Consider the following 19,597-nt stretch of genomic DNA (forward strand, 5'->3'; position numbering starts at 1 on the left):
TAAGGAGTTACTGAAATGTAGCTTGACAACTGAAGAGATGAAAACCTTGTCCTTTGTTGAATTAATCTATCCATCTTTAAGTTGGCAAACTGATGTTATTGTCCTTGCCAGATGCTGCCCTGCCTTTACAGAATCTGTGTTAAGGTGCTAAATCAATTATACATATACAGGTAGTCCTTGACTTAAAACCATTCATTTAGTGACTGTTCAAAGTTACAACAGCACTGAAAAAAGTGACTTATGACCATTTTCACACTTACGACCACTGCAGCATCGTCATGGTCACATGATCAAAATGGGGGTGGTGGTGGTTTGCAACTGGCATTATTTATGACAGTTGCATTGCCCAGGGATCATGCAATCATCATTTGAAACCTTCCCAGTCGGCCTCTGACAAGCATAGCCAAGAGGGAAGCCAGACGACATGATTCACTTAACAAAGGTGGTAAAATAGGGCAAAACTCACTTAAAAACAATTTTTGGACTTGACTATGCTCATAACTTGAGGACTACCTGTATATGCACAGCAAAGATAATGTTTAAGCCTTCCAATTTGACTCCCTTTCTTTTTAGCACATCCTAGCTTGCAGAAAAAAACTACTTACAACTATGACACTATAACAGGAGCTGGGCAGGTCCAATTGTAGAACTCTGCCTCCTTCTATCTCTACTATACTTCATTCTATCATAACCTGAGCTGAATAAAGATAGTTGGTTGGTTGGATGGATGGATGGATGGACGGACAGACAGACAAAGATACATGAGTCACCAACAGCATATTTTCAATACATAGGCCACAAATGCTTCATTTCAAATTCCTACATATTATTTTCAGAAAGCAAAGGGGTGGGGGGAGAGTTACTTCTACCATTTTAGTGTTCTGCTATTTCAGCCTGTTCTACAATTTGATTCCATTGTTTCAGAGTTCCAGTTCCAGCCCTGTGATACAAATAATAAGGGCCCCAAAGTTAAGGATCAAGTCAAAGGTTGCAAACTCAGGAATCTACACTTATTACATAAATCTAATAGATTATTGGACCATTATATCTAACTTGAGAGAGTCACCAGTGAAATTATGACAAACCAGAAATCAATGTATGGAGACTATGAGTCCACATCAGCCTGACACAGGCCATAAACACTACAACAACCTCACACATTTATAGACACTTGATCTTATCTAATCTGCAATTGCGCTTGTATGTTGTCAGCTCAAGGAGAAAAACTTTAATGCTGGTACAGCTATGAATGACTTAACACTTTTTGAAACTCTATTCAAGAGAATTGTTATCCACATTGATCAACCAAATGCCTTTGGAATACTCACAAGCAGAAGATAAAGGAAACATTCCTTCTTATATGGTTCTTCTTCTGCAAGTAGTATTTGGAGGCATAGCTATCTGGTAGGTTTGGGCCAATCATTCTGTTTTAGCCCTAGAAATAAGGCAAGGGCAAATGACCCCTCAAAATCTTAGTCCACAAAATGCAGACTACTCCACACAATTGTCTGGAGTCACTATTGAGTCAAAGGCACACACATGCACACACACCTATCTGAAACTGATATTTGGGGCACACCACCTACCAATCCATAAGTAATACTGAACTTTCAAGACTAATAGTCTTAGATAAATTTGTTTTTTATCATCTCCCACCTTGCCCTTACACTTTTTCTTAATTCTAATTCTTTAAATTAGGATTGTTACTGATTAAAAGACAAACAATAATCACAACAAAATTGTTTTGCATAGCTGATATAGTAACGTACTTCCAAGAACTTGTTGCTTGCTATCAGCAAACAGGTTTTAAGCCGTTTTTCATTATAAACAAAATCAACACTGGTGAAACCCATTGCTTCTGGAATAGCCAGGATGAAGGAAAAAATCCAAATGCAAAAAATTTCAATAGAGGTAGTCAAAGGGACACCAATACCCTGAACACGACTCCAGGAAGCAACTGCTCGGTATCTAAAATAAACAGAGAAATTAATATTATCAGCTTCAGCTCTTTATAAAAGTTTTCAAGACAGGCATAATACATTAACAGGCACATTTTAAGATTCTTCAGATATGTGCTAGTAACAAAAAATTGGTGAAAATACATAGTTGACAAAGTAGTCAAGAATGAGCAGGTTAAAAATATGGTGGGGTTTCTGAATACAAACTGATAAAGTCTTGGCTCATAATAGACCAGATTTAAGGTTGGTTGAAAAGAAGAAAATGTAGATAATTGATATGGGAATACTAGGGGATCATAGAAGATAAAAATTGGACAAGATTAGACAGTATCAAATCTGAAAATCAAAGTTGGCGTAAACCAGCCATGGTGGTCCCAGTGGTTCCTGGCATTCTGGGTGCCATACAAAAAAAAAACATTGACAGCATTGATGAAATGTCCATCTGTAAATTGCAAAAGACCACCCTGATTGACTCCTCATATATACTATGTTGATATATTATGATATCCTAGGTTCCTGGAAAGAACCTGATGCGCATAAAAGCCAACACCAGTGAAGAACTGGCAGCTATGATTTTACATTGTCAGGTATACATAATAATAAAAACCTGGAGACAGCAGAAGAGAAGAGAAAGAATTAGAGAAAATGAAACACAAAAACTTGTAACTTGAGATAGAATGGCTATGACAAAAGAAAGCAAAGGTGGTACCAATAATAATAAATGCCTTGATAAGTTGAAAAGAAAGACAAAAAAGTCTAGAATACTGGACATTGTAATACCTGGAGGGAGCAGAAGAGAAGAGAAAAAACTGGAGAAAAATTACAAAATAGAAAGACCTGCAAATAGAAGTAGAACGACTGTGGCAAAAGAAAGCAAAACTGGTAGCAATAGTAATGGGTGCCTTGGGTCCAAACCCAAACAACTGGAGCACCACTTGAACTCCATCACCATTGACAAAATCACCCAGTTGCATAAGGCAGCTTTACTCAGAATACCTTATATCCTGCAATGATACCTTTAACACCATGAAACATCCACATCTGCCTATCCCAGGTCCTTGGGAAGGACTCGATAGCTTAATAAAAATGCCAAATCTAATCTAAACATACTGTATGGCTGACTGTGCAACGAACCATAATATTGTTATATACACTACCTGGACACTTCTTAGGCCCTTGGTTCATACTTGAATTATTACATTTCCACCTGTCTTAGACTGTGAATCTAACTGTAGATTACCCACAGAAAATAGATCCCTAGTTTCTTGTAACCATTTATCACCACAAGATCCTTTCAAAATATGCACACCATCTCAAAGAGAGACATTCCAATGATAGCTATTCTTTCTCTGCCTTGCCCCTGAAAGTATAAGAAGAGAGGGCAATTCTCTTGTAGTCAGGGCCACACTTCTCACTTCCTTGGCTTTTGGCTATAAAGGATTTGACTGGTGATATCAATGATATCACTGATATGGCTACAGCTAAAACAGTAGACATTCTTGAAGTGTATTAATGGACAAAATGGTTGCTTTAGTCATACAAAGTCTAGTGTATCCACTCAAACCATTAATTCCTCCAATGGAAAAAATGAGCCAGTTGAAGAATCAGGGAGGTGAAAAGCATTTAAAGTAAGGTGGACCTTCAGTTTTCTCTAAAACACGCTTATTTGGGGCCCTGGGGGGTTTTGGGATGCCTTAGATATGATATGATCAAAATTGTGTCAGATAATTTAATGGCCATTCCTTTGGTTCACTTTATTAAAAACTATTTTGGTGTCTTACAACTAATCAATGAAGTACTGTCATTCTGAGAAAAATAATATAATGAAATACAACACAGCATGAGGAGCCGAATTTGAAAATTAAGCAAGAAGCTATTTATCTAAATAAAAATTTAAAACTCCAGGTCATCATATAATATTCAGTTATGGACTATCTTGATAATTTTTCATATATGAAAATGTTCACAAAAGGGAATAATGTATTTCTTACCTGTCCACACTTAGAGCACAGAGATTAAGAACAGTGACCCCAACAGATGCCTTCTGAATAAAAGGAAAAAAACGGCAAAGAAATTGTTCAAAATGTATCATCCCAAAGGCCCTTGGAAAATGAAGCTAATAGACAGAAAAAAGAAAAGAAACAGTTAAAATGTACATATAGAAAACATGAGCACACAATGGAACCAAGGAAGGCTTAAGCTATGGTATACACAGTATTATTTGTATATTACTATTACGATATTGTAAAACTAAGCCTGAAGTCCCACATTTTAGCATGAATTGCAATGTACTTCAACCTGCTGATTTCAATAGATTCAGGCATTTATAGCTATCCTAAGCCACAATCCAGAATATTACATCCTAGAAAATGAAGTATGACCAGTGTGATTCTGGTGATTGCCTGAATAAAATATTTTTAAATATTTTAGGAAGGGAAGTTTATTTTCTAGAAATACAAAAGTAATATGTAATGAATTTTAAGCAATGTAACATTATTTATCAATAAGGCTTTATTTATTTATCGACAAGGCTTAGATAACAATTGTGCTCAAAGCATTATCTGTCAACTCTAATCCAAGATTTCATACATCCATTCTGAGGAGCAAATAGGTCCCCTATGTTTCATTTTTTCTGGTCCCTGAAGTCTCCTTCCTCTGTATTCACCAATTTAAATAGCTTGTGATATTGAGCAGAAAATACACTTAAACTGTAGTGGAAGCCAGAAAGCCAGAAAAACGGCAGGCAGGCAGGCAAGCAAAAGAGAAAGGAAGGAAGGAAGGAAGGAAGGAAGGAAGGAAGGAAGGAAGGAAGGAAGGAAGGAAGGCCTGATTCCTTTCTAAAACTGTTAAGTCAGCTGAAAAGTGTCACCCAAAAATTCAGCACATGGTCTTGGGCAGGGGTAGGCAACCTTGGCTCTTTTATGACTTGTGGACTTCAACTCCCAGAATTCCTGAGCCAGCCATGCTACCCCTGGTCTTGGGTAAGGCAGGCAAGCCCTTCCATAAATCATGATGTCAGCATAAATAGGCATTAAAATGCCTACTGGGAAGGAAAGGTGTAATACTGCTCTTCTGGAGCAGCTAATACATTTTGTCCAACCAAAGGACAACAGCAGTAGATTACTATCACTTCCACCAATATAAAGCACTCGCGGAAAACTAAAGTGAAACCAGGCCTTTCTGGTTCTCTGATATGACTCTTCCAGACCTTTTACTCTATTCAATTTCCTAATGATTATATTCTAAATTCTATTTACTAAATTGTATCCCTTGTATCAAAGAGTGGCATTCTAGTCACTGAGATGTACCATATAGAGAAATGACTGTGATGTTGTTGACTTTGGCACAAATGTGGTAAATCAAATGACTCTATTGAAGTATCCTCATCCACTGTAAGACTCCATAGCAAATTGTGTGGCACATCAGAAACCCCAGGAAAGCCTAATTGCGGGAAAAAAAATCTTGGGAAAACAGGTGGAATGTGATTTAATTGCACATTCCCCCACCCCAGCTTTCCAGCTGATATTTCTCAGCCCAGCCCAAGTGGCAGAATCAGACAATAGACAAGCACTATTGCAACAGGATTTGGGGTTACAAGCTCTTCAGAGTTTGATAACCTAAGGGACAATAATGAAGTTTTAATTTAGAGGCTTGCTGGCAGCTGCTCCCACAGATAACACCAGTGTGTAGCCACTTAATCCACACCTGGTGAAAACAATGTGACAGAAGCAGCACACGGTACATTCAGAATGTCTTCCACTTTAAATGGACTGTAATGTGGCAACAATCAGATCAATAACTTTGAAGAAAATAAAGTCCAGAACAAGTACATATAATTTCCCAATTATACTTGAATTCCCATATATATTGCTTTTTCTTCCCAATTTTTTATTCAGTGGGTCGATGTCAGGAATTCCATGTGTATAATATATTCACTGGGGAGACTGTGGAACAAGTTTTCAGGGCAGGGTAGCAACCTAACGTAAATCCTTCTTTTTTTTCTTCTTATATTTTGTTGATGAAATTTAACAACGTTTAATCCAATCTACTTTAACAGATGTACCATTAAATACTATATATCTTTATTAAAGTTGAAACTATGTTTCTCTAAATAAATTTGCTGAATAATGTCTTGTATAGTACAATTGTGACCCAAATTTATAAACGGAAACTAGAAGCTTTCAAATATTTTAAGGCTTTGCTTCTGGAATTCAAGAAAACTGACCAGACAATTGTAACTTATTAAGCCTTCCCTCCCTCTAACCTTGGCTTTTTCTTTCTATCCAACAAGACACAAATGCTGATAAATTTCACTTGGATAAATTCTCTAAAAGTGAGTTATTATTTGCACATCAACCTCAGAAAAACTTCAGAAAACCAGGGAAAATTCTTACAATAGGTGCTAATTCTAATTTCAGTGAATCAAATATTCTTCTACTTAAACATTGCACTGAACTGTAGTGGCTTGTTCCTATGAACATAATTATTCTCATTTAAAACTCAGCATGTGGCTTAATAATTTATTCAATAAACCAAGGTTATGGAAAAAACTTCTTAGCATTAAGCTTGAACCTAGTCAAAATGTTTTAAATTAATAGAATAAAAAATTAGCCCAATACATATTTTAAAGACTAAATGAAGACAAATAAAACTTCTATAAATGATATAATCACAGATTAAGCAAATGAAAATAGCCTGACAGTTACTTTAAACTTTTTTTGTATCAAAATAAAGTATCCAAAGTATGATCTAATTGCCAAACCTTAAGTACAGTACTATCTCTATGAGTATTCAATCAGGAAATTGAGCACAACCTTCTAGAATACCCAAAAGTAAAATAAAAAAAAAATAGGGCCAGGAAACAAGCACTGTAAGTAATGAATATTTACAAGTTTTTACAGGGCATCAAGTACAGTATCTGAAAAGAAAATAAATAAATCTGAAGGAGGAGAAGAAATCAACTCTTCAATGCTTCAGTAGAATTCTAATAGGAGTACATCAATCCAGACAACAGCATTCTGGAACCATTAATATAGTGCTGCATTTTGTTCTATATTTTGCAATAAGTAAAATATGGCCTACTATTTAATTTCTTGGAATCTCAGCTTTCATATTTTTTTCTGCACAGGATTGGAATGGGCTGTGACTGATTAAAAAAAGATCTTAGAGTTATTATGGACTCTATTTATTGAAAATACCACCCTTTGTGCAATTACTGTATAAAAAGCAAATTCTCTTTTTAGGAGATGAATTTCAATCGGGAAACGAATTGAAAATAGAACTGCTAAAATAACAATCTGTCTTTACAAGAGAGGCAGAAGTGATCGCCCTTTTGCAAGCAGGAAATCTTGCACAGGAATTGCAGCCGTGGATTTCTCCCCCCCCCACACACACACAAAACACTCTCCCTAGCTTGCCCCACATCTGGGGTTTCCTTCCTCGCAAGGAGACCCACAAGATTTCCTGCTTACAAAAGGGCGATCACTTCTGCCTCTCTTGAAAGACAGGGATTTCTCCAGCAGAACAAAGCAGAGAGGCAAAGACCCCTGTGCTCCACCACTGCAGAAAAAGAAGCACCACATTTCCCGCCAGTGCAGGCAGTCCAGTTCATGCGAGAGGCCAAGCGGGAATGAAGCAGCCCTCCGGTCTGCACTGCAGAAAAGCCGCAAGCGCCGGTGTCCCCTGGGCTCCTGCCCAGCTCGCTTGCAGGGAAGGCAGCGGCAATGGTTGTGTAGAGCCCCTTGGGCCTGACACACAAAGGAGGGGGGAACCCCAGTGTCAGACCGCCACCTCCCTCCCAGCCTCCTCTGGCGGTGGAGGCAGGAGGAAGGTTGATATAAGTAAACATCACCTTCAAGCAGGCAGAGCTGAGACCGGCTTGTGCTGTCAGCCGGTGGCGGCCTCTCACCTTCCTGGCTGACAGGCGGGCTGGTTGGGTGGTCCAACCTGCTGCAGCCTTCCCGGGACCCTGGCTCCAGGGACCTGTGTCTTACGCCCCTGCTTTCCTGAATGTAGCACACCAGGGGCGGGCATGCACACCATCCCGTGTGAAGCCCACTCTCTCTGGGGCCCTGCTGGCTGGCCAGCAGACACACTTCCCCCCCTCTGCTCCCTCTGGGAAGACGCGGCGGTCCCACCTCGCCATGGTCACTCCTTCGGCCCCGGGGAGTGTCCTCCAGGAGGAAATAAAAGTCACGCCCATGCACCGGCCTTGCTGCGTCAACCCCATGCTCCAGGGAGGCCGCATCTGGCACCACTAATCAGCTGGTGACTCTGTACGGCTGGCCCCAACGGGCTCCAGCCACAGAGAGCTCCTGGTTGGTCGACGGCTTCCCAGCGGCAGCCCCGGCCGGTGAGGAGGCTGAGAGGGAGGTGGCAGCCCGGCACTGGGGTTCCTCCCCCTCCTTTGTGTGTCAGGCCCATGGGGCTCAACACAACTGTTGCCACTGCCTTCCCTCCAAGCGAGCTGGGAAGGGGGAGAGTGGGCGGGGGGGAGGAAGGCGACGCCGCATACCACCAGCCGTGGTATGTACCAGTGGTATGCGTATTACCGGTGCAAAAGCCCTGGTATAGATTAGGTGGATACAGACAAGTAAGGTTACAAGATCTGCTGAAATTAATTGCAGAAAAATTAAGAATCAACAAAAGACTCTTTTTTTGCACCATACATAGTTAAAAATAATAGAACAGCAGCCTGTATGGACAATTTTAAAAGGGGATCTGACAGGTTGCTAATGACAGCAGAAGGTACTGTCACCACTTTGTGCCTTAATTCTGGTTGTTCAAAATTCATGTTATTTGAATTAGTCGATCAAGGCCAGAACTGAAAAATCATCAAATGATTCAAAGTGCAGATTCTGCAAAGAAGCAGAAGAAACAGTAAACAGATCATATACTCAGCTTCTGCAAGATTGCACAAGCTGATTACAAACAACAACATAACATAGTCACTCAAATGATTTACTGGAACATCTGTAAAAATTATCATGTGCCCGTAATAAAAAATTGGAGGGAAGATAACATTGAAAAAGTAGTTGATAACGAGTGGTTTAAAATATTTTGGGCTATTTTAATCAAAACTAATAAAGTTTTGTTGCATAACATACCAGTTAACAAAGTATAAAGAGCTAAAAATCAAAACTGAAAGATTATGGAATAAACCAACAGTGGTTATCAGCAGACTGGTTGCCATATTAAAAAAATCTGTAACAACAGTTAGAAAATCTGTGCACTGTCAAAATTTCCATCAGTCAATTACAAAAACCCCCACACTGCTTGGATGTGCAAATATACTATGCTGAAACATTATCACTTTATAGTCCTTGGGAAGAACCTGATGCAAATGAGGAACAATATCAGCTAAACTAGAGAACTGGCAGCTGTGATTCCACATTGTTATGTATATAACATCTGTCTATCCCAAGTTCTTGGGAAGGACTCTATAGTTGAACAAAAATGCCAAATCCAATCTAACTATCTGGCTGATTGTACATCTGAATATTAGTAATAATTAAATTTATATGCCATTTGATACATTCAGTTGGCCATTGAGTGATTGAAAATGCTGGATTAGATAGGTTTGTGGCCTCATGCAGCAGGAATCTCCTTATGACCTATGTTCACATACCCACACATTTCTAATAAACATTATTTGAAAACATTCAAGATAATTTCTACATGTGCACACATTCCTTGACTTTCTTCTAAATGCATGCATATAATCAGGAAAAGTGATCTAAAATTTGAGTCAATGGGATAGAAATGACTCCCATGAGTTGATAAGAGCCATGTGGATGGAAGTCTGGCCCAGGACATATATATCTAAACGTATTTCCAAACAAAGCTGAAAGTTTGTACTTATGCCAAAACTTCGGTCAGCTAGAGTTCAATATATTTTCAAAGAATGCTATTTTTAAAAAACTTATAGTGTAAGTAAATCTACTGGGTTAAGAAGAGTTGTAAGAAAAGAAATGGTATATAGAAAGAGTGGTATATAGAAAGGCAAGCTTATGTTAATATCAAATATTAATTAAGATATGAATGTTCACAAAGACCATTTCTCCAAAGGTATCATTTATGTCATTAGGCAAAATCCCCTGGCAGCGCAAGCACCTGAAGAAAAACAGATGGCTGTCTAGTCTCTCCATAAATACATCCAGCAAAAAGGATATCGCCACCTCCTTTACATGTGGTTCATTTTTATAACACTTAATTGGAAATTGCTTTTAATTAAGTAACTTTATTCCATGTTCGGCACCCTGGTCTAATTGAAATTAGGTCTTGACCTTGTGTGTGTGACACCCTTTCAGCTAACTGAAAAAAAAAGTAATATGCTTTTTCCTATATGATTTAGTAACCAATCCAAACCATCCTCAGTGCCCTTCACAGCACCTCTTCCAGTTCCTCTGATACTGATAAAAGTGGACATAATACTCAATGTTGGTCTGACCAATGAAGAATACATAAACTATGAATAACTATTATCTGGGAACTTCTTTTCCAAAATCTATATTACAGTGTTTGTTAATGTTGTGATAATCTATTATTCCAACATCTTTTTTTACAAGTATTATTACTAGGCCAGATAACAGCAGCTGGCTATATTATTTCCCTTTCTGATGAAGAACCTGCACTACACTTGTCTAAATTTATCTATTATTTTTACCTACTTCTGTAATTTGTGCCATCTGCAAATTTGAAACTATCTCTTTCTCTTCATCTAAATCATTAATTAAAAAACTGAAAATATCCCAAAAGGAAATCTTATAACTTTGATGTATCACTCCAGTTCATGGAGTGATATCTCTCCAGTTTGATATCACTTAAGTGTGGCTTTCCAGACAGTTGTGCATTCACCTAATAAACTTACATGCAACTCATAGTTTCTTACAATAGCCTAGCTTGCAAACCATCTGAATTCAGATCTGAACTCATTCAAGGTCAGCAGGTATTCCTTACATATGTTTCCATCTAAATTCAATTACAATTGAACCACTTCTTCAGAATTGCTGAGTATGCCATATAGTAGCTAGGGCTATTGTAAGAAACTACTGATGGACTAACTAGCTATTAAGATCGATATAGCCTGGGAAATGGATAAACTCTCGTCTCTTGAAAAAGGAAGAAAAAATAAATTCTCAACTGGCATCACCGTCTTAGGAAGATGCTAGAATGCATAATAAACAAGTTGTTTTGAAAAGAATTATTACTTTGTAATTTCTTTAGTAGCTTGTGGGAATAATTTGTCTTTATATTCTTATTGTAAGGCTGATTAAATATAAGTTGCATGTAAGTTTATTAGCTGAATGCACAACAGTCTGGAAAGCCACACTTAAACTGATATCAAACTGGAGAGGTATAGCAAGTAATCCATGAACTGGAGTGATATATCAAAGTTATAAGATTTCCTTTTGGGATATTTTCAACATATACTTTCTTAGAGATGAATGAAATAAAACATGAGTAGAGGAATTAGAAATTATTTTATTATCTGTTAGTTTTTTGCCAGTTTGCTCAGTATGAGATTAAGTAGGATATACTTCATACAAAGCACACACTAAGCAATGGGTTCCTTTCCATGAATTTAAAAAGAAAATATCTTAATAAAAAAAATATTGATAAAACCATTATAATTTAACAGAAAGTCAAGCCTCATTGAAAATACAGTAGTGGAACTTTTGAGTAAAAATACTGTAAATTATATTTGTAGCCACCCATGTACAATGTAATAATTTCTTGTGCATATAAAGTTGCACTGTACTATTTAAAAATTTTGGGAAAATATTAAATGTGCTTATTAGTAAAATATCTCAGTGATAACTGCCATGAGTTCCCTGTGTTACATATAGCAAATGTACTAATTTTTACAGCTGCAGAAATTCTTCAAAAGAGGTGTTTTAGAACATGTAGGATTATTTTTTTAAAAAAAAACCCAGAAACATTTTTCTAAGCTTTACAACAATTAAAACACTCTGTTCCAATGTTATCTCTTTGGGAATTTTAACACTTGCACAATCCTACTAATCTGTAAAGTCCATGGATAAAAAAGGAAGGATGTTCTTATTGGCCTGGCAGGGGGAAAAAGGCAAAAAAAAAGAAAAAAAACTGATTAAGATGATTCCTAATGAAAAAGAGTCATGGTGGGAAGGGAAAAGAATAAAAAGACAAAAGTCAAATTAAAATAAAGAAAAAGTGTGTACAAGAGATGCACGTGATAATACTATTTTCAATACCTCAACAGCTATAATTCATACAAGAAAGCAAAGGATGCTACTGTTGCAACTAGGTTTGATGAGTTTGCTTGAACATTGGCAGAAAGCTGTTAATAGTAGAAGCATTTGAACAACAGGACAAAAAATTAACAGAGTGAAGTGTTACCTCATCTGCAGATCTTCAAGCAAAAGTTGTACAGTTTAGCTCTCAGTCCCTGAACTGGGAAAGAGGTAGAATAGATTAGAGTTACAAGCCTCTTCCAACTCTGACTCAATGTCTGAAGGGCAAGTGGGTATGCTAAAATGTCTATGAACGTATTGGAACAATTGCCCAATTAAAGGTAAAGGTAAAGGTAAAGGTTCCCCTGCACATGCGTGCTAGTCGTTTCCTACTCTAGGGGCCGGTGCTCATCTCCGTTTCATAGCCGAAGAGCCAGCGTTTGTCCGAGGACGTCTCCGTGGTCATGTGGCCGGCATGACTAGACGCCAAAGGCGCACAGAACGCTGTTACCTTCCCACCGTAGTGGTCCCTATTTTTCTACTTGCATTTTTACGTGCTTTCGAACTGCTAGGTGGGCAGAAGCTGGGACGAGTAACAGGCGCTCACTCTGTTACGCGGCACTCGGGATTCGACCCACCAAACTGCCGACCTTCTGATCGACAAGCTCAGCGTCCTAACCCACTGAGCCACCGCGTCCCTATTGCCCAATTAAGGGATATTAAAGAAGTATTCTTGGTTTATGCATTAATTAATCCATAATTCTACCTTTAAAAAGTATATCTTATTTCTTAGTTGCAATACATAAATTGAACCAGGGAGAAAAATATTATATAAAGCAATATTATGTAAAGCAACAAAGATAAGGCAAGAGAGATTAGGTTTTTACTTTTTGTTTCTACACAATTCTCTGCAACCAAAGAAAAAAGAAAAAAAAGAACTATAGAAAATAAAAGAGAGATGCAATAGAACACATATTATCCAAGTAATACTTTAGTTCAGCCTTTTTAATGCTAAGCGGAAACTAATTAAACTAATTAAACCTTCATCAGTTCAGTGAAGGTTTAGGAGACTTTTTGTCTTAGTAGATATCACAGAACTGAGGAACAATAGCCTTTCCCCTCTCTCAAAATGACTCGTTTTCAAAATATCACATCCTCCTACCACAATGAGGTTTTAGATTTTAAAATCCATAAAGGCTAAAGCTTGTGAGGCAATAAATGTGTATGCCCAATCAGCAGACTGAAGTTAAAAAATTTCTCCTTTCCATACTGGGAAAAACCCAGAGAACGGCAGAGGAAACCATGTTTTATAAAGAAAACAATCTAGATTACAACCAAAACCTCATGTGAACAAATGAAACTATACGAAGGTCATAAAACCAGAAGCCAATATTATCTTGAGTTTTGGAAGATCGGGGGGGGGGGGGGAATAACCATTAGGTTCCTAAACTGTAAGGTCCAAGAAATAGCAAAAAGAAATGGAAAAACAGATCAATTTTACCTTAAACGCTTCCCAGCCCCTTAAGTCATTTTCAGCTAATTTCAGACTTTGACATGAACATATCATAAATCAGAACTACAGTATGCCAGTTCTGATAACTTGGAAGTGTTAGTTTGAAACAAAGATAACCATATTCTTTATACAAAAATAGACTCATCATGCCTAAAATAGTAAACATTGGCCACATGCATGAAAAAAGCCATGAAATGAATATTAGAAATAGAATATGGTTATAATTATTGTTTAGATATCCTTTGCTCAAAAAGTAAGAAAAGTAAATGAAAGCTACAAAACTTTGTACTGTATGAAAATTAGGACACACTATTTACAGTGGGTTTAAAATAAGAAATATTTGGAAGATTTTGAATAGTGAAGTTTTTTATTTCACTATAAAGAGTAAGTAATATATCAATTTTCATACAATCCAGTTTTTGCATAGATGGTCTATGTTTTAACAAGAGCCAATATTAAAAATTACATTACTTATACTGTACCACATAAGTATTAAAGATCCTTCTGTAGTAACAAACTTCTTACAATAAACAAGCATGTTACGTTCTACATTAAGCCAAAGATTGTGCTGATATATTTCTCTTTTACTTGTTAAAAATCAGTTGTGGAGAACTCTTGATGTGACAGGTCCATAATAAAAGAGAGTTGAATCCTTTGCCTCTCTATATGATTCTGATTCAAGTTAGAATTATATACATACAAATTTTCTTCAGTATTGATCTCATCCCTAAAGTTTGGTCAGAGGCCAAACTTCCTTGGCCCAAAGAATACTATTTTTTCACAAGAGAAAGTATTTCTCTTCTATGTCTCATGATATTGTTTCCAAATACAGATCTGATGTGTGGTTTTTAACATGTCTGCTTTCTAAATAAGCAATATTTATTTATCCTACAGTAGACTGCTATATTGAGTACTATTTATACACAAATATATTCAAAGTTCTTTTATTTCATCCACAAGTCATAAATTTTTAAAGATATGAACAAAAGAAAGAAATCATAAAGAAGTGATGAACCTTAGTTCATTAAATAACAAATATATAAATCCTAAAAAAAATCCAAACTTCCAAATAATTGCCTACCTGAATAGTTTCATACTAGATGTCACTAAATATTTAGACAGGGATATATTATGGCTTTAAAAGGCAACAAGTCCAAAGCCCAAACTCAACTATTGTTGTTGTGAAATATATCTTAGTTTAAGGTCTTGCAACTTTGAAGATTCCTTATACTGTAGAGCGCCATCAGCAAGTGCTACATACGGTAGTTTTCCTTTCTTCTATTCTTCCAAGCCCCAAAGACCAAGTAAGGAAACAATCACATCAGTTGTAAATATGCTTTACTGTCCACCCAACTCTTCAACTGGAAAGAAAGAAAGGAAGGAAGGAAGGAAGGAAGGAAGGAAGGAAGGAAGGAAGGAAGGAAGGAAGGAAGGAAGGAAGGAAGGAAGAAGCTATTGCTGTCTCTTATGGCCTGGTGAAATAAAGAACAGAAAGCTAAGATTCTGTGTGCCAGAAGAAAAAATATGGCATTTTTTTTTTTGCAAAATACAGGTGGAAAACTTAAAAATGAAAAAAAAAATCTCAACCACCTTTCCCAACTTGGCAGCATAATTGTAAAGATGTTTCCTGGCTATATTAAGTTCTGATGTATGAAAGTGGGTCTTCTGAATGTCATCCATAGTGATAATCCACAACCATGAACATTCAGAATTGTCACATATATTTTAAATAGCATGATAGATAAAATTATAAGCTCTGAATAACACAATAACAAAAAATCAATGACATTTAGCATCATCTTATGAAATTGATTAGCAATACAGAAGCAGAATAACTAAATAACTATAAATAAATAGACTGAAATGTGTCCAAGACATCAGTAGCATTAGTTAGATACAGAACTCATCCCTCACCATCTGCTTGTCCTATCCAAGCCATTTCATTCTGTGCATAACAATAAAGGAGAGTATTGTTTGTGTTGTTGGTAAGAGTTGATTTGCATACATTTCTTACCACAGAAAGCTCTGTTCTAAAAAAAGACATGTTACAACTACTTTCTTAGCTAATATTAAGTAACTCACTTTACTTGAAACAATGTTATGTTTATAGTGAAATGCAAATAACTTATTTGCCACAGACTAAATACTAATCATATGCCCACATTCTCCCACATTGAAGAAAAAGTGTACACTGGACATCAGTTAACATATATGAAACAGGCATCGCATGTGCAACAGAAAACTTTCATTTTCACCCAACCACAATGAATTTCAAGTTCACTTGTTAAGTGTTTAAAAGTCTGTCTCATATAAGTTTTTTTTTACACATATTCCCCCAATGGCCATAAGAAACAAGAATGATTTATGTATGCAAAACTATTGTAACACATTATAATGCTGTAAAAATTATATAAAGCATAACATGACATATTACCTTATATACATGGATAGGGATATCTATGATGATGTAGATGAGATCTCCCAAGGCCAGACTAGCTATCAATGCATTGGGTCCATTCCTCATGCACTTGTTCTGGTAGATTATCTGCAGAAGAGTTGTATTTCCAACAAGCCCAATGATGAATACTGCACAAGAAATTACTGTATTGATATATTTAAAAGTATTATCTATTTTGGGACGGCTTGTACAATTACTCTTGTTATTGCTGGGTTGACTGGCAGGAATAATTAATGTATCTTCCATTTCTATGGCAGAGGTTCCAGAGTCATTCAGGCTGGAAAAGTCTCTTTCTGAACCTTCGCTGATGACAGATCCAGTTACAAAAAGTGCCAAGGTTATCCAAAAATGAAATGTTTCCATTTTTTTAAATCTTCAAAATCAAGAAAATATGTTTTACTTAAAAACCTACAAAGAAAAATAATGTTTATGTTATAATACTAGCATTGTAAACAAAGCTTCTGTTTAGTTAAACAAAGAGAGACATGTTTTTATTTTTAAAATAGATAATCAGAAAACAAAATGTCAAGCACATGAAATCAAAAATTCAGGCAGTTCAAATGAATATATAGCTTTATTGCAAGATATATGAATATGTAGCTTTTTTCAAGAATCTGAATTACAGAGTCTTCAGCTTACAACAGCTCATTTAGTGACTGTTCAAAATTACAATGGCACTTAGGACCATTTTTCAGACTTACAACTGTTGCAGCATCCCCGTGGCCACATGATCAAAATTCAGATGCTTGGCAGCTGACTTATATTTATGACAGTTGCAGTGTCTCAGGGTCATCATGGGATTACCTTTTGTGAATTTCTTACAAGCGAAATCAATGGGAAAGCCAGATTCACTTAACAATCGTGTTACTAATTCACAACTGCAGTGATTCACTTTACAACTGTGGCAATAAAGGTAGTAAAATGGAGCAACATTTATTTAACAAATGTTCTGTTTAGGAACAGAAATTTTGGGTTCAATTGTGGTCTTAAGTCAAGAACTACCTGTATTAACAGTCAAAGCAAATTGGCGGTAGATAAGACTCAACACAATTCAAGGCGGAGTTGACTTAATCTCTTGTGGGTGTGGGACTTGGGACTGATGAGGTGGTCTAACACCTCCCTCAGGCTCAGCCTGGTCAACTTCTACACAAAATCCTATATTTTTTCTAAAGAGTGGGAATTAATCTTAGGTAAACATGCAGGAGGTGGTTGGGTTATGTCCTGCCCTTTTCACTTTCATATTAGTCAATATCACAGGTGATGATTATGCCTTACTTCAGAGATATAAGGTCAGGGTCGAGTTCCAGAGCAATCTGTAGAAAGGTGATGAATATAACACATGGAACATGTTTTATGTGACTCTAATCAGGGTTTTATGTTTGAATGGATCATTTTAGTATATTACTAGCTTTACAATTTATGCTTCAGTGCCAATTGTTAGTACCTAAAGAAGCAAGAGAGGAAAATTATTCCTGTTTCCTCACATTCATATACAACAGAAACATTTTAATGTGATCAACTGCCTTCCCTTCACCATTTCCCTCTCCTTAACAATCCATGTTCTGAGCCACTGCATTTTGCATACTTCTGCAAATTTCCCTTGTCTTCCCTAATATCATCTATTTAATTGTTCCTTCTACTTGCCTGATCCATCATAATCTTGGTATCCACAATTACGGGCTCATAGAGGAAGTATTGTTTCTTTACTTATTCAAGCTCTTTGGACTGAAGTGTTGGGTGTCTATTGTGACTTCTTTCCATTATTTGAACTCTCTGAGAACTGAAATATATGTATATCTTTTGTTTAAGACAGCTTTCTTCAACAAGGTGTTGGGCTACAAGTCCCATAACCCCCAAACAGTATGCTATTTCTTAAATTCTGTGCTGCTACAGTACTATTAACTAAAGAAAACTAAATAAGACTCAGTAAACTCCAGCTTTGGTTTACTTAAGTAATTATAATACAATCCCATTTATGAGTACTCAGAACGAATGCTCACCTTGTGGCATTTGTTTCTAAGGCACCTTAAACTTAGAAATGCCTGCCATCTTAAGCTGATTTCAAGCAGAAGATAGGTTACCAGATGAAGGATGCAAACCTCATAAGGACTTTTAGGGAGCAACATCTACCATGCAATTACATACTTGTGTCACAGCATCTGATATAATGTATAAATCATGGTATTTGTGTTATGATGACACAACATATTACATCCTTAGTTCCTTTCTGCCTATGCCACTGGATGGCAGAAAAGTGTTTCTATGTACTGCCATCTAATGGTTATCTATATCCTTTCAACAATGAGCTGTTGTTTAAATTGTTTCTTAGACTTACACCACATATTTTTCTCAGCAGCACCAGATATTTATAGTGTATTTTATACTCCAACTTTACCACACAACCACCCAGTGAGGCAGATAGACTGACAGAGAGTGACTGAACAAAAGTCCCACAGTGAGCTTCCATGGCTGAGGAGACTTGAATTTCTTAATCAACACATTGGTTGTATTTTCATTTGGCTGAGTTCTCTTGGCTTTAATAAAACCAAAATTAAACCAAAAAATAAAACCAAAATGTCTTAAAGATATTAAATTCAATAAATATTACTTGACTTAAACCCCACTGAAATAAATGGATTTTAAGACATGTCTATCTTGTCATAGTACACAGTACAGCTATATGTGCCTGCTTGGAATTTAATTTCTGAATGTTAGTTGTACCCATGTAAAGTATACACTGCAAAGTAAATTGGACTTTTTCCAATCTTAACATTAATTTAATATAATGAAATATTTCAGCAAAACCAATAATGAATAATGGTTGAAAATTGAATGATGTGATATTTACTGCTAAGTCAAAGATGTGCAACTGTGACAGCAGTAAATACTGAGCTACTCTTTTAGTAGTATGTTGATGGTTGTACTTCAAAAAGTGTGGAGCAGGACTAGAACAAAAATTTCAAATGGATTTCATTTATAGTTAAAGTGATTCCAACTGTAATCAACAAACTGTAATCTATAATTACCATTAAGTCGCTAGTTTATGCATTTCTGGATGTGGACTAAATTTGTATGTAAATTTTGGAATTGCATTCAAATTAAATAATTTATTTTTTAGAACTAAAATACTGACTGATGTAAATCCAGGCACATGGGGGTTTTATTTGGCTAAGCAATGGATTTATTTCTTTTTAAGTTTCTATAAACTCTAGAGTGCAAAGACATAATAAAGGTTTTTTGAATAAATATTTTTAAACACATTATACAGAAACTCATCGAACTCAAAGACATTCACAAATCACATAATTTTTGTCCTGTTCCAGTTTATGCCTAAGAGAAAAGAGATGTTAGGATCACATTTTTTTTTACTTTTAAGAAACTGGTTCATTTCAGAGAAAAACATAATCCCCCGCCCTCCCAGCCATTTAATATACGAGAAAAAGAAAGGGCCTTCCAA

At 36.4% G+C, this 19,597-nt stretch overlaps 1 protein-coding gene across 2 annotated transcripts in view; it reads right to left on the reverse strand.

The window, feature by feature from the left end:
- Positions 1-19,597, reverse strand: part of EDNRA (endothelin receptor type A) — a 42,999-nt gene that overhangs the window by 22,395 nt on the left and 1,007 nt on the right. For both annotated transcript variants that reach the window (XM_081332342.1, XM_081332341.1), the window contains exons 2-4: positions 16,117-16,548; positions 3,950-4,074; positions 1,770-1,968 (exon numbers count right to left, since the gene is read on the reverse strand). In XM_081332342.1, the coding sequence (XP_081188468.1) occupies positions 1,770-1,968; positions 3,950-4,074; positions 16,117-16,503 (711 nt within the window). In that variant the 5' untranslated portion in view covers positions 16,504-16,548. The remainder of the gene's footprint in view (positions 1-1,769; positions 1,969-3,949; positions 4,075-16,116; positions 16,549-19,597) is intronic.

Source organism: Vipera berus (genome assembly GCF_964194415.1).
Source record: "Vipera berus genome assembly, chromosome: 7".
NCBI lineage: Eukaryota > Metazoa > Chordata > Lepidosauria > Squamata > Viperidae > Vipera > Vipera berus.